General features: G+C 38.0%; 1 protein-coding gene across 1 annotated transcript in view; it reads right to left on the minus strand.

Annotated features, from left to right (window-relative positions):
• Positions 1-574: 574 nt before the first annotated feature.
• The window catches only part of MYO3B (myosin IIIB), a 129,628-nt gene continuing 103,487 nt past the window's right edge, over positions 575-26,715 (minus strand). Inside the window, exons 27-29 of the mRNA XM_034065762.1 lie at positions 2,953-3,059; positions 2,532-2,578; positions 575-1,225 (exon numbers count right to left, since the gene is read on the minus strand). Coding sequence (XP_033921653.1) covers positions 1,090-1,225; positions 2,532-2,578; positions 2,953-3,059 — 290 coding nt within the window. The 3' untranslated portion in view covers positions 575-1,089. The remainder of the gene's footprint in view (positions 1,226-2,531; positions 2,579-2,952; positions 3,060-26,715) is intronic.

Raw genomic sequence — 26,715 nt, forward strand, 5'->3', positions numbered from 1 at the left:
GAGCAATTTTGTAAGGCTGTACACTTGAACGTTTGATTTTAAAATGTTTTTGACAACAGCTTGTATGGAAAAGAAGCAAGGAATTGCCACAGATCAAAACTGTGACTCAGAAACAGAAAGTAAAGAGTAAAATGAAATAGTCAGCTTCTGTCAAGGAAACAGTTACCAGCAAAGAATCTCAGCATTCTATAGAGAGTTATTGTTTCATTAAAGATTTGGAAACAAAGTGAAAAACAAATAGAAAAATTTGCAGGTGACATTTTTTTCCCTCCTATATCAAGAAAGCTGTGGAAATGTAGGAATTACTGGAGACCAGCAATAGAGATTAATAAAGAAATTAAATACTTACATGGATTACAAGAATAACTAGTCATAATGATGGTCTCAATCACTATATGAGAACTATATGAAGCAGTGTGTGAAACAGCTTTCAAACTGTTTTGATTCTTCTGTTTGAAGCAATTCTTCAAGATAAACTCATGGTAAATTAATGTCTTATATGAAGACAAGGTAAATTGAGACAAAGTTATTATTTTAGATTATTTTATTTTGTACATTTTTGCAGTGTTAAAAACCATACACAGCACAGAAAGTTATAAAGGATGGTTAATATCGGTCTAATGAAATACAAAACATTTTCACTATGACCCCCAATGAAAATTTTTAGTACAGAGTTCTTTTAATCCAGTTCAGTAAATTCCTTGATCTTATTCTTCACACAGCTCTACCAGCAGTTGTGCCAGCACAACAGAAGGGATGGCACAGGGTGGGAACAGCAGCCGGGGGAGCAGGGAAGAAGGGGTGGGAACTGTGTAAACTAACCTTGCTGCTGAAGAATTGTATCTGTTAGCAACATCAACACATACAGGTAAGGAAGTGCTGCTCCCCTTTACTTGGAGTTGCTTACAGAAACTCAGCTAAATGGGACAAATTACAGCTGCAAAACCAGGTCTAAATTAGTGAGAGAAAGTTACTAGCTGAAATTGTGTTTTATTATATCTTATAAAAACACACATGTACAAAGTTAATTGGAAGAGATACAAGCACGAAAATTCTCTTACCAGTGTTAGTCAATAGAGTAAGTAAGGTTCAGCTTTGAGCAAAAGATACACGTCTTGAAGAAGGAGGAGATGGGGTACAAAGGAAGCTGTCATGTTCAGGGGTAGATTCAACAGCTGACAATGATTTGTAATACTCATCCTCACCATCCAGCACTTTGATTTGGCTTGAAAGAAAAGAAAAAACATTAATTAAAAAAATCATCTGTCAATATCTTCAGAAATAGAAACTTCTCTGTTGATGTGAAAATGAAGAGTGGTAATAGAAGAAAGGGAAATAAAGACTTGATGGGAAAGATATAGCTTTTATACATACTTTTATTTTGCTATTACTTTTTTATGGTTTTACTCTGAATGGTTCTGAGTCAGTGAAATGCAAAAATGTCTTTTAGTTTGGGTGTACAGAATGATAGACCAACTATTTGCATCAAATGGACATTTAATTTGAGCAATGTGGCTTTTTTGCCTGTATGTGTTCCACAAGTAGGGTATGATTTTGGTAATGTGTTTCAGCTGATGGTTTGCTGTGAGTAAGAGCCAAGGACCACATCACCAATTTTTTTGAAAAGTCCTACTGACATCAAGAGGCTTTCATTTCCCTGTGATGTATCATGAACACTGCTGTCCCAAGTTTGTGTTTTTATTACCTGAGCAGGAATACGGACTTTTTTTAAACTAGGGGAGGGAGATAAACCAAATCTTGCAGTCATGTAAAATTCTGGGCTTTAACCTTGACTCAAAGACCTCCTATTCATACAGTTATATTCGGAAGATTGATTAAAAACAGAGGAAGTAATATAGAAAGTTCTTGTATATTTTTGGAGTAGATATGTTTGCAAGACCAAGTATCCATCAATTCCCTCTGGTCGATGTGATCTGTCAATGAAATACTTTGGCAATTTTATAGTAGCCAGCCTGGCTTTTGTGAATTGTTTTGAACAATTTCTACTATCACTAGGGGATAACTGCTCATGTGACAATGAGAAGTGACTCAGTTCAACAGAGGAAGAACAGATCCCTTTTGGGCTGAGTGGAGCCTCTGTCAGTTCTTAAAATGTGCTCCCCCAGGAGGGCTAAAGCCTATTGCCAGTGTGACGCTGCAAAGCTGGCAAGGCTTCTGTCTGTGTTCTAGGTCAGAGAACTTCAGTTTCAACACCCTACATCTGGTACCTTCCATTAATGTAAATGCACTTAAAAACATGAAGAAAGCTTTTTTTTTTTTTTTTTTTTGGTAGCAGTAGTACTCAGAGAGAGCTGGGGAGCCTATTTTGTAAGAATCAGTTCTAGTGTCTGCAGACCACAGTACATGCAAGTTTTACATTTGCTTCTGCAGCAAATGTCCAATGTCAATGCACAGAAATATGTTAATTGTTTATTTTTAGAAACATCTCTAGAAAGTTTTGCATATTCTGTAATATCACAAAGGACTTCTTCTGTTTACAGTTGCTTAGAACTAAGAAGATAGATATTTACCCAAGTTTTCTTGGCTTCCTCTTGCTCCCTTGATATTCTAGAGTTCCCTGTGGAGAGGGCCAAGAACACACAGTCAAAGCAAAGCAGCAAGTCGTTAATTTTTAATTCAAAGTGATTTTGTGTTGAATGCAAGCAGATGCTGATAATATCAGAAGTCACAGCATAATTTTTTTGATCAAAGGGCTCAAGTGAGCCTGATGAAGCATGCATCTTGCTCGTCTTTGATAAACCACATCAATTATTCACCGTGAAGGCAGACATCCTGACATGAAAGCAACAGATAAAGAGCATAAGCACATGTTCAAGACGAGAGCAGAAGAACGTGGGGGTGGGGCTGGAGGGGCTGAAACAGGTATTAATAACAGAATTATTAACTGGAAACAAAGCCAGTAAAACAGCTTTATTGCCACTTTGAACTCACATTTAACTGGTTATAGTACATGTTGTCCTCAGGGCTATTCAGCATTTTGGGCTGCTGACATCGTCGACGAGGTGTTCTCAGCTTCTGTTCAAGACAGTTTTCTGAACCTTCAGTAAGATAACACAATTTAGTTTTAAGCTGTGCCAGGTGCTGTGAATGTCTTTGCGTATTTTAGTCTGTAAACAGTCTTTTCTTCTGTCCTATTCGGTCCTGGATTTATTAACAAGTCTCTCCTATCCAAAGTAAGCAGACAGAAACTTGGGGATCTTTGTTTTCTCTTTTGAAACTTAGTTCAAACACACGTTTTCAAGCAGAACTTCATTTTTACTTTTATAACATTTTTTATTCTTCCATATATCTATATCACATAGCTCCTTATCCCTTTCACGCTTTATCTTAGTATCTTCTGTTATCTAAGCAGGAAATGAGGTATATTGTGACTAGCTAGGGATATATCATTCAGCAGCAGCAAAACCGCTTTTCTACAGTAGACAGTAATAAAGCCTTTTGACCGACGAGACTTAGTCTATTATCATCACTTTTATTATATAAAAAGGCTACCTTCTTGACACTGCTCTCTGTTTAATCAGAGCAACCAGACTGGTTTGGAATTATGCTTTCTTAATATAGTTTGTGATGTGCTGTAAAGTAACAGTTGCTTGAAGTCATCTGGAAAGCAGAGTTTAAAGATGAAGGAAATATTTTAGAAGGGGTGGATTCTCAAAGTAACTAACAGCCTTTTTATTCCTTTTTATTTTTGTTGTTGTTGTTCTAATATTAAGGAAAACAGACACTATGGCATTATAGTGTGCTGTACTCGATCAGGTGTTTTCTGTGGCATATCCTCTAGATTACCAGGACAATTAATTTCAGGATAAATCAGAATCACTAGGTTACTAAAAGACAGTGGGGAGGACGGGGGTAAGGAAAGGGCATTTACTTTTAGAGTAATTCTCCCAGTGCCTTTGACTTTTCTGATATCTCCCTATTAAAAAATCATTTAATGACAGTATGAATAAAACCAGGTTTTGGTGGCACTGAAGGAAGAATACACATCTTATCACATTTGCATTCCATATTGAGTGGAAAACTTGCTCTAATACAAATCAGCACAAAGATCAAGTAGCACATGAGTTCCTTTAAACGCTTCAAAACTGAAGTCAATATGGCTTGTGCAGATGCAGGGCTCTAATCTCACAAATCCATTTGTAAGATATGGCCTAAAGAAGCAGGTAATATTACAAAGGAGGTTTATAATACACCCAGGTTTACAGGTTGCAACTATTGTACTTTTCTGCAATTACTGAGTGAGGTAGAGGAGGTGATTGAACTTTAGCCTTTTCAGTTAAATGACTGTTCTGGGAGATTGTGTCTTTCACTGTCTTTCTCCCTCTCAGTGGTAAGATTTGAAGCATACAGTTTCCTCACAGTGTGGGACTGCAACACCAGTGTGGGAAGGGAGCACTTATTTTGTGCCAACCCTAATGTTCCCTCACAACACCTTGGAGGGGTGGTGAGTTAAATGGCCATCAGGGAAACGAGTACAGAGCTGGGTCCAAAATTCAAACCCAATTTTGTAAAAAGAGGTTACCTTTCTGAAGTAATACAAAATAACTTTGAAATAATACACTCATGCTGCTTGCTAATTGAATACCTAAAGCTTCAATACTTTATGCTTGCAAGTTCAGTAAACCTTAATTTTTTTGCTAAAAAGATTGCAACCCTTTGCTACTTACCTGCATTGTATATAACCAGACAAGGCAGAAGCTGTTTCAGAAAAAACCTCTGGGGAAATCAGGTGCCCAAGTAACATCTGTATCTTTGGAAAGTTATTTCTTTAATATTTAGGTAGGATATAGGCACAATTTTATTCTGTCAGAAGTCTCTGGAAGTTTTGTGGAAGACCTACCATAACTACATTCTACTCTTTCTCTGTTTGCTCTGGAAGTTACTCGAAGTGGGCTTAGAGCTTTCTGTCTCAGGACATCAGGGTCTGCAAGTTTTGCAAGCAATGTTTTCAGTTACGAGGCCATATGAGTTCCTTTTTACATCAATGTAGTTTTTGTACCTCTCCACAAATGATTTTTCTATTGTAGCAACAGGCTGGTATAAAGAAAGGCTCATGTCCTCTCAGTTTTGCATAATTTCACATGCCTCTATGCAGCTTGCCAATAGCAAGAACACAGCACAAAAATACCTGGAAATTTAAAACCATACAAGTTATTAGTTGATAATACAACTGTTTTTCCCTTTCCTCCCAATTCTGTTGTGGCCTTCATGTTACACCTATATGTATAGTCTTTGTTTTAAAAATTATGTATTCACTAGGATTCTGAGACATTAATATTTTGCTCTAGTTTTTTATCCTGACAATTATTTCTGTTTATTCTATGGGTGGTCTGCAGCTTGTGTCCTCCAAAGGAAATATCCTTTCAGTGGGCCCATTTGTCTTAGCTTTTAGTAGCATACTATGCGAACAGTACAAAATCTGGTAACATTTACAATAAACTACCATATCTGGAGAAAATGGTATTAACATGTGCTCAACACTCAGCAGCTGAACAGGCATCTTAAATGCTCTTCTAAAATATTTTGCTTTGATGACAAACTTTAAGCCACCAATAAGAAAAAAGTCACTTATCACTTTAATATGCAATAGCAGCAGCACCAGTATCAGTAACATGGAATTGCCTACACTGCACCCCAATTGTGCCAAGTCCCTCTAGCATGTTCAGGCTTTAGAGTTCACTATAAATTTAGAGACCATAAGAAAGAGTGAGCACAAACACTTCCTTCAGGTTGTCCTTTGGCACCATTTTTAGGAGATCTGCCCTGATTTTGCCTGGAAAAAGACTTTTCATTTTTAACTCTAAGTGCAGGAATTCCTTAGGTTGTAAATTCCTTACTGGAGTGCAGAAATAACATAAGTTAGGCAAAATGCCTTCTACCAACTGCACTATTCAGCTGATCGAGAGGCAGGGTAGGTGAGGTTCTGCGCATCCTCCTCGTTTCCTCACTTGAACACAGATACACCTAGGTGAGCAGGTTCATGTGGATGCTCTCCTAAAGCTATCACAATATTGATGTTGCTTATAGTGAAGTGAATGAGAAACTGTCAAATGGGTGAATATGTTGGAGTATAAAGTATTTCTAATTAAAGAAACTGATGACATTTCTGTTTACTCCTTTACTACTAGTATTGGTTATTCTTTTTATTTCTGTGATACAGAGGAACCCAAGCCAACAGACCAGGACGTTGCAGAGCTCAGATAGATTAAAAAGACATGTTTTCAACAAAATGCAAATTCAAACATTTTTATGAACTGGGAATTGTGCAGCTGGAAAGCAATGTCTCCAGGACAGACTTGAGAATACCACTGATATTCAGCTGAACATGAAGTAGACTGGGTGCAGAGCAGAGGACTACTCGACAGAAACAGGAAAACAGTTTTATCATTGAGTGCAGAATTATTTTAAAATGGGTGCTGTAAACTGCAGAATGTTCTGAGAACAAACCCAATTTAAAATCTGGAAAACCTGCCATATGGTGAGAAATTTAAGACAACTGTTCAATTTTGTTTGTTTCGAAAGAAGGCTAAGAGATGATGTGAAGCAAGTCTAAACCCCTGTAGAAAAGGTGGAGGGTTTTTCACCTTTGGAAGCAAAAGTCTGAACTGTCTAACGATCAGAAGTTGAAGAAAATTTCAGAGCACATAGTGAAAATCAGCAGTCAGGAGAAAAACTTATTTAGCAGTATGATGGAAGCTCAGGTGGAGATTGGAAGCTTTTAGAAAAGGTATGTTTTGACTCAAGTAAAGTTAAAAACTTCAAGATATGACACATACCATTTCTAGCTCAATATAATTTAATTTCTCTAATGTGATTTTTATCACAAGTCTCAATCTGGATAATATTTTGTACTAATCTTTTGATTTCTGGGATATATTTTCACCTCTGAATTTCCATGTGATTCTTTGCTTTCTTTTGGCTGAAATGGAAATATTTTTCTTCACTTAGCCATCACATCCATCATACAGACGCTTCTTATGACATCTGTTGGCTTGGAGATGACCAGCACATTTCTTATGCCATATTTTATTTAGATGATCTTTCTGTTTAACAATCCAACCTTTCCAAAAGCTGCAAAGGACTCTTTCAGATATGCGTAAACTGCCAAATAATAAGGTTTAATGAAAGACTTCAAAATGCTATTTAGCACTGACACAAGGACTTTTGCATCTAGGATTTGGGTCCTGACCAATACTTTCAAAACAATACCTGGAAAAATGTAGTTCTCTAATGACTTCCCACAAGGCAGATGACTTCACTTGATGTTCAGTAAGGATCTCATCTTAGATTTCCTGTTTGTCCTGCTTGTCTTGGTACTGAAAACCTGGGGACCATGCACTGGGCACACTCTTCAGAGGAACTGAATACCATGAGGTTTTGTTCTCTGTAATGAAACTAGGGTCTTCATAAACCGTTCATGACTAAAACTTTACTTAAAAAACCCCTTGATGCTGATAACCTTGCCAAACATTGCTAATTCTTCCTACATGGAGCATTCTGCATAGAAAACAGTGATGAGGCAGCTAAAACTGCCTTTGGAATTTGTGAATTCCACTGATGCAAGTCAGATTGTTTTAAGGTTGGTGCAGCACAGAGGGGGCTCTAAACTCCGGATGACATCTTACTTTTAGCAAGGAATGCACAGAAGGTATCTCTGCCAATGTGTCAATGCCATAAATAGGCTGTGTTGCCAATTCCCTTGCCAAAGGCAATCCATCCACTACAACACATAGTGAAGGGTGGAGCTGAGTACTCTGATTTTCCTCCTGAAGCCATTTACCCAAAGCAGGTTTGGAAGGAGTCAGTCTTGTCTTTCTCTGTTACAGGTGAATACAACTCAGTATCACAGGAAGGGTAGTCCCTGTCTAATTACTCAGGTGGGAAGATTTAGAGTATGAAAAGGGGCAGTCTGCTAAAGGAAAGGCAATGGGGCCATTTAGGGGATCATATATATTAACAGAGTAAACAAATAAAGTAGATAAATCAGTATGACCAAGAAAAATAGTAAGCATGTGGCTGATTTCCAATCTATAATATCAGATGAAACATGAAAGTGCAACCCTTAATTATAAGCAAATATTAGCACAGACTCATGGGATCTCATCATAACATCTCAAGGTCTACATTCATGAAAATTTAAGCAATGTTTAAAATCATGTTAATTTGTTCTTTGTTTGTTTCTTTTCCTGCTAGTCTAATTTATTCCAAAAGACTTTGGTTCTCAAGTCTGGATATATTGATCATGCCTATGTAACGCATTGTTATAGCCTGGGGAGAAGACTTTTGTGGAAAAACTTGTCTTTGTTCTCCTTTGATAATTTATATGTATTTTGATGTTTTCAAGCTTTTTGAGTTTTGAATAATTTTTCAAGGCAGCAATTTAACTTCACTTTTTCTCTTGAAGTCTTAGGCAAATGCAGAAATGACCTCACAGACAATGATAATATACATCCTCCTCCTGGACTGGATGCTAAGTGGATAATTATGTGCAGCATGTTGATATCAAGGAACAGCTACATTTTCTTCTGTGCCACACAAGTCTCTTCAAGCAGAGTACTCAAGGGGCTAGTGATTCTGGTCCCACTCATATCAGTGTAAAATGGGAGTGACTGAACATCACTTATGCAGTGAAAAATGCTGCAAATGAATGAGTCTTTATGTTTTTAATTATTTCAGCTTTATTTTAAAGAAGAGAGATGTGGCACATAATGCTGTTTGGCCATGAGAGTTCATACAAACATATTTTCCTCTCTTTCTCATTCCCATGATTCTCCACCATTTGCACAAATGTACATCATACCGCTAAGTGCGAAATGGGAGTAAAAATTAAAAACTTGCCTGAGAAGCAGAGTGAATACTCAGGCAGTTAGCCCCCACTGAGCTCCTGCTGTGCCTGCCTGCCTGCTATAATCAAACCAGTCAACACAGAGCTATTTTGCACATCCCTGTACTAAAGTGCGGTCACTGTGACTTCAGTATGAGCACACATTAAAAGACACCAGGCCCACATCACAGGCTATTTGTACACTGCCTGTTAAAATGCTACCAACTATAAATGCACCAGAAACAAGGACAGGATAACAGGTCTAATAGACTTCACAGAACAAGCACTGATTTGTTTAGGAATAATGAAGTTATCAGGTCTGTGCTATATGCTATAAATCTAACTACACTATGGTAGTTCTACAAAAATGCTGGAGGTTGATAGAAAACAAACACACTGTCTCCAAAAGATTTTAATCTCAGTACAGGAAAAACTACACCAAGAGACCACAACAGAGGGCAGGAGAGAATAAAAAGCAAGACTACTTGGTGACTTAAGTAATGAGGTATGTTTCATATTTTCTTTTCCCTTCTGAGATTAATGAGGGGAAAGACAAAGCTACAGGAATGAGAAATGAATAGGAAAAAGACAAAAAATGAAACAATCAAGTGAGATACTGAGAAACTAAGGAAGAGAAGAAAAGGGAATAAGCAACCATTAATGGTGAAGCAGTAGAACCTAAGTTGTGGCATCAGAGGATTTGATTAATCTAGTAACATCAGGAGCCTGGAGGCATATTGGCATATTTAATAATGTTAACAATTGTAATTCTCTCCAGGATATTTTATGCTCACCTAGCAGTTGCTTCAGAGCTCTGCAAATGTTGAATAAGGCCATTCATCTCTAATGAGATACAGTATGACAGAAACCACTTTTGCCATCCAGTTCCCTCAGTCCCTTCCTCTACAGAAGGGTGTCCAGGAATATTTGTAAGGGCTGGTGCTCTTCATGCTGCTAGTGACAGGAAAGCATGGAAAGAACAATAAATCAGATGCCCTTTGAGGCCTCAGCCCTTGCCAGCTCTCACAAAATATCTTACTAGAGCTTCACATACTGTTGCTATGGGAAAAGATGCTAACAACTTAAAAAAATAAGTATATTAATGCTCCAGAGTTATTAATCCTTAGCAAATCCTGCAACTCCAGTCTACTCAACTCTTACTTGGATTCACTAGGTAAGAATAATAAATTAAGATTATTTTTGCTGTCAAGTTCTTTTTTAATCTACGTCTGTAACTTCAAATGTAGTTACCAGGTTCACTGAAAACACAGAATCTGGAGGGGTAAAAAGTCCTATAAAAAGAGATTTAAAATAAAACAAAACCAAGTTGCATGATCACCTCAGATCCCCCACACAACTGTGGTGAAGTAGAATTCTGTTTATTCAGATGGAGTGTGCTCATAGTGCCAAGAGCCATTGACTGCTAGGGAAATTAGTGTAGCCTCTTTGATGTCATGTGCATCCCAGAATCTGTAACACACTGCTAAAACTGTGAGCATAGCCTTTTGTTTATAACCCTAAACAGAACCATTTGAATACACACACTGAAAGAACTTGCAACAGAAGCAATGCATTTTCTTCCACCCACTGCTTCATTACTTACGGCTTCATTTTGGATACTGCAGTTCTATGCAAAACATATGCTTTAGATTATAAAGCACACTAAGCAAATCATAAGTTTTTCAAGATGGTGTGTTTTTGCATCTGTTTGTTGCCAAAGAACCCAGATGATACTGTAATTAGAACAACAAATATTTTATGTGAAATAAATCATTTAGCTGTCTCTGAACTCTGAGACAATGGCTTTTAGATACATTTTGTTGGGAAACATGATCTATAAATAGTTAGAACTTTTGTTTTTGTTGGCTTTTTTTCCCTTCCAACACAATTTTGATCCTTCAGTATTTGTCAGTTCTTTCAGTTTCTATTGTGAGTGATTTAACCATAGAGGGAAAAGGCAGAGCTTAAACAAAGCATACCAAAGAACTAAACTGTCAGTGACTAACATGGGTAAGATTCAAACCTGTCAGCAAATAGCATGCTTCTACAAGTACAGTCCTGAAGACATGTCTTCCCATACACACAGAATATACACAACCCTTCATACTCTTTGCATGTAATAACATCTAATACTGGGTTCCAGAGGTTTGACAATTAGTCAACTGAATGGTAAAAACCCAAGAGATTTACACAGCTACAACTTTAATTTCAGGAAAAAACCCCAACATGCCAAACCTTCCTGAATGGCAGAAACTACTTCTGGACAAAGCAGAAATCTTAATTGATCGTTGTTTTTCTTTCCCTCCTTAACCTTGACCAAAAGTGGCTGTGGAAGCTGCTTTTTGATTAATTCTCATGATCTTTTCAGAAGAAGGTTACTGATAAAAACCAGGACATTTCAGGTATGCTGGAATTACTACGTATCATAGCATATTTCCTGATTTTAGAAGACCTGCTTATTCAATAGCTATCAGGTGATAAGAAATAGCTATTTTACACTATCAGTCACATGAGGTGTATCTCTCTTGCTGTTTGAGATGTGCTGTATAGTCAATACAAGTGAATGAAGCATTTTGCAGGCAAAAAACCTACTGAGAGTAATTAAATACAAAGAGATCACTTCCGGATCGGGATATCCCTGAGCCACAAACCTTACTAGGCTCAGTGGTGTTTTGGGCAAATATCTTTGCTTGCCCTACTTTTTGCCCTACTTGTACTATACCCTAGGCTTTTGCTCTTGGTTACTGTCAGAGAGAGGAAATTAGGGTAAACAGACTTGGATTCGACTGGAAATGCTCATTTTTATGATGTTTTGGTATTTTTGGTTTGTTTGTTTGGTTTTGTTTTTTGGGTTTTTTTGTTGCTAACATTCAAATGACCAGGAAATAAATACACTTAAAATAAATTCAAGCAGACCAAATCCCCAAGAGGTACTTCAACCTGAAGTTGAGGTAACTCCTCACAAAGTGCATATCAGTATCTTCAATGAAAAGATCATTTCAAGGTCAACTACAACTACTTATGGCAGGACAGTTGTAGTACACTTGCAATAAGTAGTTGTAGTTCACTTGCCTTTTTGTAGCACTGCACTACATCAGCCTGAGCTTTGGGAAGGCAGAAGTAGAAATTTCATCCAAAGAGAAGTACAAAAGAAAGCCAGACATTCTTAAATTTCCTGGTTATGACCCATCTTCCTATCTCTGCAAGTATATCTGAGGTATTAGTCTTAAAGCAGAAATACTGGAATACCTACACAATCATTGTGTATCCTGAGAGTTGCTATGATGAAAGTTTGTCCCATCAGCATTATGTCATGACTGGGACTCAGCCTGTTGATGCAATTTATTGAGTGAAGTTAGAGAAAACAGGATTAGAAAGAACTTCAAGTGATTATTTGTCCTTCCCTGCCTTCCAAAGTAAAAACACAACTCATTTTGGGGGTATGAGAAATTTCCAAAATTGCTCAGAAACAAAAGATATCAAAAAAATCCTCATGAACATAGTATCAACAATGGAGCCACTCATTATACTTCTGCACAATAAGATGACAGCTTATTCAAAGAAGAATTAAGATGATGATTGAGTAAATCTAATTGATCAAATAGCTTTGGCAACTTTAAAGTATGAATAGTAAATATAATGACAGTATCATCAATTTTAGAGATGAACTCCAAAGTACATCTGGACCTGCTAATGCACAAGATTTAAACTGCAGATTGTGCATCCCAAGAGCTGCATATCATGTGCTAGTATGCCTCAGAAAACTCACTGGACACTTGGCACTGGTTCATCTTGTGGATTCTAGCTAAGAAAAACAAAGCATATGGGGGAAAAGATGAAACAAACATAAAGAGTAAACACTGTGATTAACTTTCAAAAACAGTCAAAACATTCTGTGCATTAGAGAAGAGTAACAAATCACAAATAACTTTCTAATACTGCTTCTTTACAAAGCCAACTATTAACATTGCCAAAAATGCACCATATAGATGCAGGGAGTTAGTCTGTGCAACCAAAACTAGGGCAGGAGGCAGTCTGTAAATTCACACACAGTTAAGATGTGGTTTGTAACAGGACTGTGTTTAGGAGTTGCTGTCCTAGCATATAACCTGGATGCTTCTAAAGGTAATCCCTTACTTTCTTCCAAACTGTAATAATAGCATTTTTATCCCATACCCTCAGAGATTAAGCCACTTGATTGACTTTGAATTCTGGACACACAGGAAATTTGTATTAATTTAGCATAATGATGAGGCGCAATAAAGGCTCAGTGGAACCACAACAGCACGGTCTCTAAGGTTTTGTTCATTACAGAAACACAATTTGCATATCTAAAGGCTTGAAACCATGGGTCCATATTGATACAACGAGTATCTCAAATTTGAGTGTAGCAGATTCAGCATATATTTCAAAGAATAAATGGTAGAAGCCCAAGATAAAACTCTCAGTAGATTTCTTCATTAAGAAAGAAGGTTTTTTTCTGAACTCAAGGTAGTTGGCAACAGTAACTTTTAAAGCAAGTATTAAAACAAGCTTGACTGAAGCCTGCAAAATACCATTAATCAGATATTTTCTTCCCAGTGTGGCTACAGTGATTTGGTCTGACTTTTGTAAATGTTGGCAGTAAAGAAGGTATCTTGGCTAAATAGAGAAAACTAATGCTGCTGACCTATGTGCTACAGTGACCTTTAAGGGGTTGTTAATTGCTACTGAGATTCCTAACATTAGACCTACAATTAGTGATGGTTCACAAGTGATCTACAAATAACACTCGGGCCAGTAAATTCTGAGGGAATATTCTGAAAGAGAAACTGAAGAAGCATGAACAAACTGTTCCGTCAGTGATGGAGTTAGAAAATGAGTAGGACCAGAAAAAAAAATATCAGACTTTAAAGATGTCTGCACCTTGTGCAGAGTACTTAGATATTTGTTCATTCTTCTAAATCCAAATCACAAGCATGTTATTGACACCTTACACTATGAATCTCATGGTAGAATGCTAAACATGTATAAAGATAAGGGGTCATTATTTCCAAAGGTGTAGTTCACTAACTTTTGTCTTGAAAACATAGATGGGAGTTTCCAGTAGTAGCAAATTGTATCCAGAAAATGCAGAAAATATATTAAAAAAAACCTCGAGGGAGGTCTGCAAAGAATTTCAACATTTGGATCTTAATCTTAATACAGCAATTTTAGGCTATGTATTTCATGATACCCAGCCACACCATTGACAGTAAGAGTTTGGGGAGTGCAAAGCACATAGAATATGTGTACTTTTCATCCAGTCCTTCCTAAAAGCATTTAACGACAAATCTGGTAAAGAATTTAACTCATGGAAACAGAGGAAGACACGCACGTATGTGTACATATGCAAATAAAGTGAGTTGACTTTTCAATATTATAGTGACTTGCTTCTGGGATAATATGTTGTTTTGTTCTGAAATCACCTTTTTTGACAGGGCACAGCCTGCATTAGCATATCAGCTCACTGTATTATATTCCCCTCTGAACACAGTCTTTGTACTTGAGTGTCACTATTTTAAACTGGTAAATGTTACAGAATTAGTTGGGTTTTTTAATTTTTCTCATACATACATGACTAATTCTAGTGACCTTGAAGACATTTTATTCCTCACAGCTTAACAAATTCTTCTTTATCAAACTGAGTGGTGATTTCAGAGTTCAAATTGAAATACCAGGTGGGCTGATTTTTAAATCATTACAGCTGTCCAATTCTAGAAAATCAGGCTTCTTCATCACATCTTTTTGTAGGTACATGGAATTTCTTGTCACTTCAGAAAATACAGACTAAGTGATTTCAGATTTTTTTTTGGGGGGAGTTCATTTGGACATGTTTTATACCTCTTAATTACTACAGATGTTTGATTTTTTTCCAACTCCTTAACTAACAGATCTGTACTAGATTCCTGGCTGGTAATTGAATAATATATCCCTATATAATAGTTTCTGATATAGCAACATCAAATTCTGTTTGTGTTCTGATTCTGTACTTGGGTCTGTGGGCATTGCAGAGCATGCAAAGTGTGAATTAACACTTCAGCTACAACATGAATACACTAATGTACTGCAAGTGTACCTATGCCTACAGAATGCCATTTCTGGTTTATCTGTTTGGATAGCCAAGAAATATGGCCATGTTAACATAACCCTCTTCCGTAACATATCCTGCTTCTCAGTAAGACTAATTAGCTTAGGCACGGCGCTGCACTCATCCAGCTACACTGCCTCCAGGGTCTGATTCACATCTAGCTTTAGCAGCTTTGCAAAGCACTGGCATGCACTGAGTCACTATATCATAATTTTATATTATGGCTTATTCTATACTAACTTTCCCACAGAGACAAAACCTAAAAATCATTTTTACCGCTATAAAGTCTCCTATTGAAGTAATGCAATAATAATAATGACAATATCCTGTCCCCAGCAGAAATGCTCATATCCTGAAACTGCTAACACCCCTTCACTATAAGAATTAGTTCCTCTGAAGCCAGACTCAACACTAAGCATTCAGTGTTAGGAACACAAGGGTAAAAAATGGAAAGTATCAGAAAACCATATGGATATTAATATGGTTTAGAGAAATATGATTAAAATGGAAGTGTATAATAAAATTTAAAACTCCTTTTAGAAAGGACTGTCTTATATGCTTTGATTATTAAAAGGTGCTATGCAGTAAAAGGCTATGGGCAGAGAGAAATATGCTCTTCTCTTCTGTAGGTAATGTAATATCTACACAATACTTGAATTAACTCATGAAGCAGTTTTAATTCAGAGATAATTTAGAGCCATACACTTTCTACAAACATACAATAACATGTAGGAGTACTTAAACTAATCTTTGATGAAAAATTCTTATGTTAGGTTCGTCAATAAAATAAGCACAGGAGTAGCTTTTGCTTTCAGGGAAAGTATCAATTCCACATGTAGTTGCTCAGCATTGTCTAAATTAAATGAATATGAGACTGGTGGGTGGACAGGCAAACTGAAGATAATCAGCAAAATTTATGTTTTCAAATAATGCACAAAACACATAAATCACTTCAAAGAGGCCCATAAAATTATCATTTTCTAAACCCACATTTAAATTAGAATATAACAAAAAGCAAAGAATCATGAATTATGGACCATAAGTTACAGTTCATTGTTTGCTTTCAGAGGTAGAGTGGCAGGAAATTATCTCCCCCTCATCACACATTTCATTTTTGATTAGGTGACTTTACATTATTTGTTACTTTAAAAAGCAGCCACAAAAATATAAGGTGCCAAAGATACTTCTTCTCTGAAGATGCAGTTTTGTAGAAGAAAACTCTACAACAACATATACAGCAAAACAAGATTTTCAGGTTTTACTGCAAACACGCACTTATGCCAGCAATCTAAGTAAAGCCAATGTATTATGCTGCTGCATACTCATGGATTGGGTGAGGCCTTGTAGGATGAGACCAATAATCCTTAAAATATTTGTTATTATTTCATAATTTATCCCTTTTAATTACTTTCAACCAGTAACATGTATTTCTTCGAAATAAATTACTATCCCTCATCTTTATGTGGACATCATTTGGTTCAGAACCATCCATGGTACAGAAAGGGCAATATTATTTACACAGAAACATAAATCCTAATTTTTGGTTCTAAAATACATAGTGAAATTTAACTACACTTGCCATAACTTTATGCATTCTGTGTGTGTATCTGCTATTAGGATTTGATCTGGAAAGTTTATGCAGAGATACAAAACACCCTAGGCAGCTGTTCTGGCATATGAAGTCTTAGCTCTATGCCTTTGGTGTATTTATTTTTTAGAGAAAGAGGGCTCTACTTGCTATGTTTCAAAGGAAAGCCTTGCAGCATAGAATGTGAGCAGGCAGGCTACACAGCTGCTGTGTGGCCTGTAATAATAAGGTACCTGTAACACCTGAGTGTGCCAGCAAAGGTCTAATGTCCTCATTACACTCATTCTTCTTTCTCTTTCCCCCATGGCTGCCAACAGCCAGGACTAGGATAACAGTTTGAACATAAAGAGAATTTGCAACATTGGCCTTTTGAGGGATGAATTTCCCAGTCATTTCTGCTGAAGTGTTAAATTCAGATGTTTAGTGGTGACACTCTAAACATCGTCATTACTTATTTCATTGGAGCTCAACACACAAGGAGGAAGAGATAGTCAGTCATATTATGAAGACCTAAATCATGCATTCCTCCTCTTACATAAGGAACAGCAGTATCTTGTGCCACTATTCAGGAAAGACTTGAGTCCCCAAACACTGCTGTGAACCTGAGCCCACAGAAAGGAGGCTTAGCCCATGAGTTCATCCTTGTCATGAAACACCATGGCAGGAGAAGGTTCAAGGAGAGCAAGCAGCTGAGAGAGCTCACCTCATTACCTTTTCTAGTTTTATTTGTGGATAATGAAAAGTCAGAAGTAAATGTTTCATGTGCTATCATGTATCACAGCACTGATGAAGAGGCAAAGTTTGTACTTCATGTAGAACTGGGACAAAACCAGTAATCCTGCCTACAATTACACTTTTCTTATCCTTATAAAGAACTTCAGGCAAACCTACAGATAAGAAGTGCTTTGCTGCTGCCAAGTATAACTAAGATGGCATCCAGTCATATTTCTATTTCCTAGTAAAACCAGAACTATGGTAATTTAACATAGTATCCACCAGAAAAACATGCTTATTGTCCATACTCCATGGGAAAAAAAAAAGTCACTGCCATCACAAGAAGTGCCTACGCTCTTTTTTCCCCCTTTTTAATATGGTATCAAAAAGTCTGTTGTAAATTCCTGGCATTTGAACATGAGAAACTATTAAAGTAGCACACAAAGTCAATAAAACGATCTCACTGGACTTGCCAATGTGCTTTAGAGGTTTTAACTTTAAAAATAGCCTTGTATTTAGTTGTATAAGCTCCAAATGGTGCTTAATGGGTGAAAATGCTTAAAGATTTCTGAAAGGTGTTCCCACTTTTTGGCCATTAGCATGCCATACCAGGAGAATTTAAATCTGCTTTCAGTTCTGAGTACTCAAGATCACAACCCTCCTTATTTCTAGGGGAGGGATTTCCACCTATGTGGAAGAGAAGCATCCCAATAAAAACTATAAAGCACAATCACTAATGGCCCCTCTCCAGGCAGTGCCATGATCAGACAACTGTAGTTAGAAGTTCATTTTTATTCAAGTATTTCTTCACTAATACTGGAATTTTAGGGCAACAGAAACTTTGTGAATTCAGGTCATATTAGCTAACAGTTTCAGCTGAAATAACATGAAAAAACTTCAGAGATGTTGAAACAATCTATTCTGGCATCTCAAAAACAAAACATTTTGATTTTGTCACAAGGGGACTCCTTTCCCAAAACAGAGGAGGTAGTGCTGCCACCCCTGATATCCAAAAACTCGGTGATTAGGCCATGTTCTTAGGTTGTGAAAGATGCAGCTTCAAACACCTCCTGTAAGTGATTTGGTACAGGGACTTGAACCCAAACATCATGCTTCTCGGGAGAGTAACCTACCTGCTGGGCTAGAAAATATTCTTACGTAGGTTTCTCTCAGCCTCATTTGTTGAAAGTGTCCCACTTTGCATAAAGTAGTTAAATATTCATTGAAACAGAGACTGAAAACCAGGTGCCGGCCCCTTTTTCCTCTGACTGCTCAAATTACCAGGATCTCAAGTCATTCACATGCTCTCTGTTTCTGTGGCCTACTTACTATTTAATGTACATGCCATGATGGGAGAAAGGGAAAAAGGAGAAAATGATTTTTCTCTGAACTTCTGTATCTGCCTTGGGCAGAGCCCAGGCCAGTGAAAATATGGGTCAAAGTTTTAAGCCTTACCTGTGGAAGGACAATGGTATGGAAGGTAAGAAATTACCACTTTCTGACATGTAGTTAAAAATAAAGTAGTTTAATGACATGAAACAGTATTATTAAAAAAAAAGAAAGAAGATAGCTGCATCTATTTGTAGCCAGCATTTATCCCTATTGGCACAATTAATAAAAGCTATGCATAAATCACATGAATTTCATTTAATCCACTGGCTTAGGCTGCTGACTAATTGGTAAATACACACTCAGTAAAAATGTAAAATGTATGCCAACTCTGTATTTTAAAACTGGTTTCTAGTTAAGATGTATCTGCTTCTTGGTTGCTTTTCCAAACACAGCTCAATTTTCACAGTTATTGGTCTTAGGGAAACAATAATGCCCAGAACAGTGCCAAAAGATCTTAGGCCCTTGAGCAGAAAAACAAAAAGCAGATCTACTGAGCTTACAGAGACAAAGGAGTTAGCTCTCCTGTGTCTAGGGTAATTTTCTATCATACCTGCGAATCTAAGGCCTTCCAATGACAGCTGTACACATTTCTGTAGACTCTTTCGGGCACTTCAACTCTTTTACAAATGGGGCCTTTGGCACTTGCTTCTGCAGTGCTGCCTTCTACTACTAGTCCGATGTGAAGGTATCAGTGCTTAGCAAAACTTTGAGTAAACTCTGGCAATTCTAATAAATTAAAGGTCCAGAACTATGCAGGCCTGTGCTGACAGGTAGTCTGATACTAGCAGAATTAGACACAATTAAAACTGATTATAAAAAACATGATGAGTGAGAGTGGCTGAGGCTGGAGCCATCTACCCTGTCACTTCTCTCAAGGTCATAGAAGACCCATCGCCACTCATTTAGACAGAGTGAAGCCTCTATTCCCCAGGCAGGCACAACCTCCCTTTCAGAGGCCAGCACCCAGCCAGCCACAGATTTTTAGAGGTAGGGAGCTCAGCAAAAGACTTTTAATACTTACAGTGCCTGTTAACAAATCCATGGAAAGCCTTACCTGAAGGGTCTCTTTTTGCCACCATCACTGATGGCTCTGATTGTGGGGGGCCTTCCTGACATCAAACAATCCCAGATGCAGAAAAGCTTTGGGAGCTAGCCCAGTGCTTTGTCTGGGCCTGACCTCAAGTTTTCTGTATTTACATTTTTCCCAAAACATGATTTACAACAGATGTCACTGGACACCAGAGCTCTTCTCCAGGCCTGGAGCAGAAAATCACAGCAAAAGAGGGAGATACAGAACAGCTCAATTTACATTACATGAAGATGCATAGCAAGGAGAGGGCAGAATCCACCCATCTCCAATTTAATTACACTCACATTCAAACATCAGTGCTGGTTTCCCGCTACTAAGGCTCAAGCAAAATGCCTGGTTTGATTGTGAACAACCTTATAACTAAGTGGAGTACTTCGGGTTAGGGATGGTTTAGGACCATCTCTGCTTGCATTCTTCATTTCTGGTACTGAATTTGACAGTCGCCGAACAACATATTCAAACCTTTTGCCTCAAACCGCACTTATGAAGTGCATGTTTAAAACAAAGAATGAAACAATGTTGACAAACAGCACTACAAAATTGATATAGATTTAATAGCGGCTTAATGAAAGAAAGGAGAATATAAAACTCTCTTCTCTAAACAGTGTGTGGTGAAATAAGCTGTCCGCAATGGAGGGAAAAAGCTCAAAAAAGAAACATTTGGAAACAATACAATGACATATGGTTCCATATGTTGAATCTATAATGCTTCCTAATTCCTTTAGGGCAAAATTCACCCTTCTGAACAAATTCCAAGTAACTGGGATTTGCCTGTGAGGACTGAAGGAAAGGATAAAATCTGCCCTCCATACACACACAGGAGACATGGCTATGAAGCAGCTTCTCTGCAGTTGCCATTTTAGCCCTGGATTGGAGCAGCACTGGCAATGTTTTTTGATCCTTCTCTGGGTATTTATAATTGCTTACCCATAAGTTCATCCTCATCTGTTCTCCCTGGTCAAGTCTGCTCAGGGAATGCTTTCCCCGTAGGGTGCTCTATGGTAAAGAGGGCATGTGCTCCAGCTTTCTGAATCATGCTGGACAGCAGAATAGTTGGAGTTGTTTTAAAAGTTTTATATATAGAAAGCTGCATGTTGGTGCTGATAAGGCATGTCAGGGCTCCAGCGCAGTTATACTCTTCAGCAGTTTTAGGTGATGCCTTTACAGCCCCCTATTTTTTGACATACAAGATTTCCACTCAATTCCTGGTCCTGTGCAGTTCACCAGTCCTTGGATGAGGGAGTTGTGGAAGAGCAAGCAGTGGTGACCGGAAGAGGGATAGTCATCTTTTCCTTTTAAGACAGGATGACTTCTACAAATGGTCAGAATACTCATATCACACACATGGCTATCAGCTAGTAGTCACAGAGTTCTGAAAGTTTGTTTTCTCAAAGGCATAAAAATTCAGACATGCCTGTATTGAGCATCCTGGCTTCAGGAAAGGCGCGAAAATGGCAAATAAAATGATATCATGTGCTGCAAAAGATCTGGCTGAGTATGGTCAAGATGGTTGTGTCATGCACTGCTTTGAAAGAGTTTTTGTTCTTGAATATCATCTGAGTTGACTCTGAGATTCTGCTTTGCTATCTTGGCTACCCAGCTGACTCAGCTCAATAGTGCTGTCCCAATGATGCTGATCAACAGTGGATACTGGATCGTAGCATACAGACTTCTAAACAGGAGCTGTTGCACAGCCCACGCTTTCAGAGGAATTCATACTGCACACAGATGCCTCTTCAGACAGAGTTGGAGCTGTTGGGAGACTGACCTTAGCTTGTAGCCATATTGAAAACCATATCCTAAGGGAAGACAGACACCATCCTAGGGAAATAGTGTGTGCTTTAGGATGAGCATCTTCTCAATCCAGCTTTACCCATATGGGTTAAGCTCTAAGTATAAGTCCACTAGAATGTTTTTTTATTGTTGTTCTCTTGGAAGACAGTTACAAGGCTGTCAGAAATTTGAAGATGGATGTGATGGGGATGAGGGCTTCATATCTCCAACTCCCCCCACTAAAATCAGCAGAGATACTTTAAACCCATAGGTAAAGATTAAGAAGTACTTGACTGCTTCTCCAGCTGGAGAACAGGGACAAGGGTTATCCAGACAAAAACTACAAAAGATAATGAAGGATGCAAAGAAAGTATTTAGGCCCAGAACAACAACGAATTCTCAGGATAAACTTCTGCCTAGTAAGTTTCTGGAGGGCATTAAGCTAACCTTAATGCTGAATCAAGCTGGGTTTTATTACTTGATAGATACAGAGCCAACAATACATCCTAAAGTTATCCACACACAGGTCCTGTACACACTATGCTACAGGAATGAAAAGTCTTCCATCTTTGGAATATCATCCTGTCTTGAAGGGAAGAGATTTCTATCCCACTTCCAGTCATTACTGCTCGCTCTTCCCCAGCTCTGAAAAGGGCAACGAAGGCTTTTCTATAGCTATTAGAACACCATTTCAAAAGCTAAACTGAGATGGGGCTGAGGAGGGAATGGTATGGGGAAGGAATGAATGATAGCTCCTGTATACTTATCTACAAACTCCTCATTGTGTTAGCAATTTGACTCTTTTTGGTTCATGTCTCTAGGTTAAAATGCTAACCAACAGACGCTATTTATTCGGTGTCTGTGACACCTCTATCAGGATAATTGTGAATCAGAATCTGCAGTGTGTCAGCCTGTGCTGGCGGTGATGCTTGCAAGACCCACCCTCACTTTAATGTTTACATTACTTTTCTGTTTTTTAAAAAATACATGAACTTGACACTAGCTGCATTAGACCATCACCAATACTTGAAAAAGTCATCTCTCTTCTCACTTAATATTTGGAAATACTTAAAGAGTTTGAGGAAAATATTTTCAAGGAATGTTTGATGTAAAAAATGCTCCAAGGCAGATAGATTTTTTCAGTTAACATTTCAAAACTGCTTCAAGAAGGATCTGATGAAATATTTCTATGTTTTAATTCTCCATCTGGAAAATGAAACTCTAATATTTAAAAGGTCTTTTGCAAAATACACACAACTATTAAAAACAGTACCTAGGCTATTTTGCAGGAAAGGGAACAGAAACAAACACACCTGGGATACAAAGCCCTGCAGCCCCTCAGCAGTCCACAAAACAACTTTGGTGAGTGTAACCACATCCTTCCTTCCAATAGAGGCTGTTGCCTACAGAAAGCACAGAGCCAACATACTCTCACCAGATATTTTAAATAATGTTTGGGAAAAAAGGCATCAACTCACCCAGGACAAAGCTCAGCTTCTTCTGGATAGACTGGGGCTGATACTTGTATGAAATCACCCTTTGACTGTAAAGAAGGGGCACAGTGTGCAATTACTGCATCTATCTAGTATTTCTGGGAAGAGGACAAGAAGCAGGTGGGCTTATATCCCCACTCATCATTTGGGCTGATCAGCTAAACTGGCTTTACATATATGCAGCTGGGAATGGTTTATAGCACTCTTCTTCACATTTTTTCTCTAGTCACTGCATTTTGCCCCTTGTATCAAATTTCCTCTTGCATTGAGAGGGCAGCTCCTGGATGACTTTGCTTCATGTATGTGTGGAACAACTGGAACCTGCTTGATGTGTTGCTGCACCAGTTGCTCTGGAATGGAATAGCACTTCAAAAGGGTGCAGAAGAATTGTGATTCATCTATCCACTGACAAAACAGCTTTGTGCTGACCACTCTGATCTGGCAGAAGGGAGCACACAGCAACACTGGAGTTTTATTCACTATTCTGAGTGCTTTACTGCCTTCTACAGTATAATCACTACCACCTTAAGCAGAAAGATAGTCCACTGATCACAGGCTGTTTTCTCAACCTGCAGAGGACAAGATTTGCTGTGATGACTACTTGCTGTATTTACTATAGAAACACATAGGAACCATACACCTACAAGGAAAACAGAATTTTAGTATTGCACAAACTAAACAAGGTACAACGTTTTAGACTTCCCTCTCCAGCTGTGTCTCAGAAAGGTTTGGTACATGCATACCCTTCAAGGCACGAATGTAGAAGAAAATAATTCTTTCTCAGGTCTTCTTCAGCCTACTACAGCAAATGATGCACATTATTCTCTCACAAGATTCTGCAGTACTGGCAAAACTTGTTTTAAGCTCTCCCTGTTTAGTTTGCTCGTATTTCAAAAGTAACTCTTCACTGCAAGCTTACTCTCCTGCTAAAAGTATATCCCCTACCCTTTAGTATTTATAACAAAGACTTAATGGAGAACTGAAGGTCAACAGTCTCAGAGATTATAGAGATCATGACACTCTAAATGTATCTCATATGTCTTGCTAGGGCTAATTTGTCTACATGGAGTGTTAGGCTGACACTGCGCTAAAGCTTCTAGTTGCAGTGCATCTACATTCAGTTTTTCCAGTACTTGCTACCCTGCTGGGAGCACACATCCCAAGGTACTTTCACCTATAAGTTCCATACCAGTGAAATACAAAAATCTAGTCTAGTGCAAAGACATGACAAACTTATGATTCATCTTGACCACTCTTGTCTAGAGTTTTCCGTGAAGTAGATGACGACATTTTCTTCGGCCACTCTTGCAAAACTGCATACCAGAGTAGATGGTATGCAGTACCAGGAAAAATCCAACAGAGTTGCCATGAATCGATCTATTCAAGGGCCTAGCACTGCTTCAGGCACATCTGCTTAGGCCAGTTGAAAACCATCTGTATTTCAGATTCTTGGATAATGAGGGTAATTTCCATCTTTAAAGTTGGTAGTAGAGCTGGTGGTAGTTTTCAGTTTTAGAGTCATTTGAGATGCTTCACAGAAAGGGGTACTACAGTGATGCTGCAAAGTACTACAAACCCACAATTTGGCCTAGCTGTTGTGGATTAACCCCAGCTGACAATAAGGTACCACAGCCATTCACTCACTAGCATATGGACTCAGTCTCACTGTGGCTGAAAACTGTTAATTCTTAATTTCTGCAAGAATCAGATCTTAACTTTGCAATGACTTCTTTTTCATCTGCATGCAAGATTTTAAAAATAGGACTGGTGTTTCCTTTAATTAGTATTTGATACAGTATTAATATTCCTATTTATCTTCTACATGCCATATGGATTAAATTCTCATTACTTTTGATCTTAATACTTTTAAAATATGTAAATCAGCCAGCAGACACCCTCTTTAAAGCAGTGTTTGCACACCACATCTATTATTGCCTTGGGCAATAGGAAAATATCTGCATTGCTAAAATTCCAGAATTGTGAAGAAATCTTGAAAAATCAGACATTAAACCGATAGACAAATTGTGTATTGGCCAAAAACCTCCAATTCTTTAGTTTCAACTGTATCTAGAAATGACATTAGAAGTGACCAAAGACCATTAGAGCATGTATTTACAAGGGATCAACAAAGTTAATTTCTGGAGGGAGAAGAATGTTTTCACAGGTTCAGCTAGTTCCAGATGTAATACCTTAGAAGAATACTATACTTTTTAGAAAAACTTACCATTATTCTTAGACATAAAAATATAATGATTTGTTTTCAAGTTTACAGATGATACTGTTATCACCTCTTGTTTTTCCAGCACTACAGCACAATGCTGACAAATAGATTTGCGTGGATATGTATTTCAGTTTATCTGAATACTATGGGTAAGCAAACAGAAACTTATGGGACTCATCAATACAAATAACAGGCAGAGGGAATACATGGACTGACCTCTCTGTTCACACTGTAAGTAATTTCTGACGACATGGGAAGCATTTGGTTTTACTGTTGAATGAACACGGTTCACGAATGTGTTAGTCTTGAAACCAAAAGCCTATCTGATCATTTTACATTTGGTCTTCCTCTAATACATAAGTTTTCAGAAGAAATTAAGAAAGTATAGCTGTAAAAAACAGGACTGGCTCTTGCTATGCTCTGACTGAGAGGTGGAGGGAGGACACCCCAGCTGCAATCACATTGCATACCCCAGAGTGTGTGTGCAGTGCCTGCATGGGATATCCATTCCCTACCTTTCAGCTTTGGAAAATCTGATTCTGTTGAGAAATACCACATGAAAATGAATGTTCTAGTTAAAAAAAAAAGAAAGAAATTGCCCTTCATTATCAGAAAAGGGCGGGGAAACCAGGCACTGCTGGGTCCACTCAGTCCTCTCATTTTTATTTCTTCTGATCTTATCTGAAATCCAGTGAGTCTGTGAGACCTTCTTCGCTGGCTTTGACTAAGCTCTGAGTATAGGCCAACAGCCTGACGGCTTGACGTATTTCTAGCACTTTGTTTTTATTTTGGTTATCTTAGGAACCTAGAGGACTAAATACTGGTGTTTATTCAAATTCCATGTAAGAGAAAAGATCATTCCTCCTTAATTATAATCACATGAGGCCATGTTTAGCAGGGTTCACACCAAATGAAAACCTGAGCCTGAACTCTATAATCCTGTGGTACAGTGGTTGTGTAGACACCATAACTTCCCTGGGTACACACCAAGAAGAAGGTCCACAGCTTATTCCTGAGAAGGTAATGGAAGTTTCATAAGGAAAAGAAAAAGACATTTGGCTCTTGCTCTAAGCAACAGTTTAGTTTAAGGCTTAGTCTACACCATCAAATACTATCAATGTATGTATTTTTTACCATCATCTGGCTTGATAAAAGTCCTCAGCTAGAAATGTTGCTATTTTTTTTACCAGAACAATTCAGTCCATCTGGCAAACTGCTTTAAAAACTGCTTTACCTCCTTTCCAGCAAGGAGGTTTGCTGGCACACATCTGCAGTACAGTTACATTTTACAGTTATATTTCAGATACAGCCTAACTGGCCAGTTGTCTTCCTGGTAGTTTCTCCAATGGGACTGCTAACTGCTGAACTAGAGCTGTTCAGCTGTAGTTCAGTTTTTTCCAGCCACCCTCCTGTGTAAGACTACACTACAAATACATTTGTTTCACAGAAATCTGCAGGTTGTAGTCATACACATACACCAGAAAGAAAGC

The sequence above is a fragment of the Melopsittacus undulatus genome, chromosome 8 (assembly GCF_012275295.1).
Source record: "Melopsittacus undulatus isolate bMelUnd1 chromosome 8, bMelUnd1.mat.Z, whole genome shotgun sequence".
Lineage (NCBI taxonomy): Eukaryota > Metazoa > Chordata > Aves > Psittaciformes > Psittaculidae > Melopsittacus > Melopsittacus undulatus.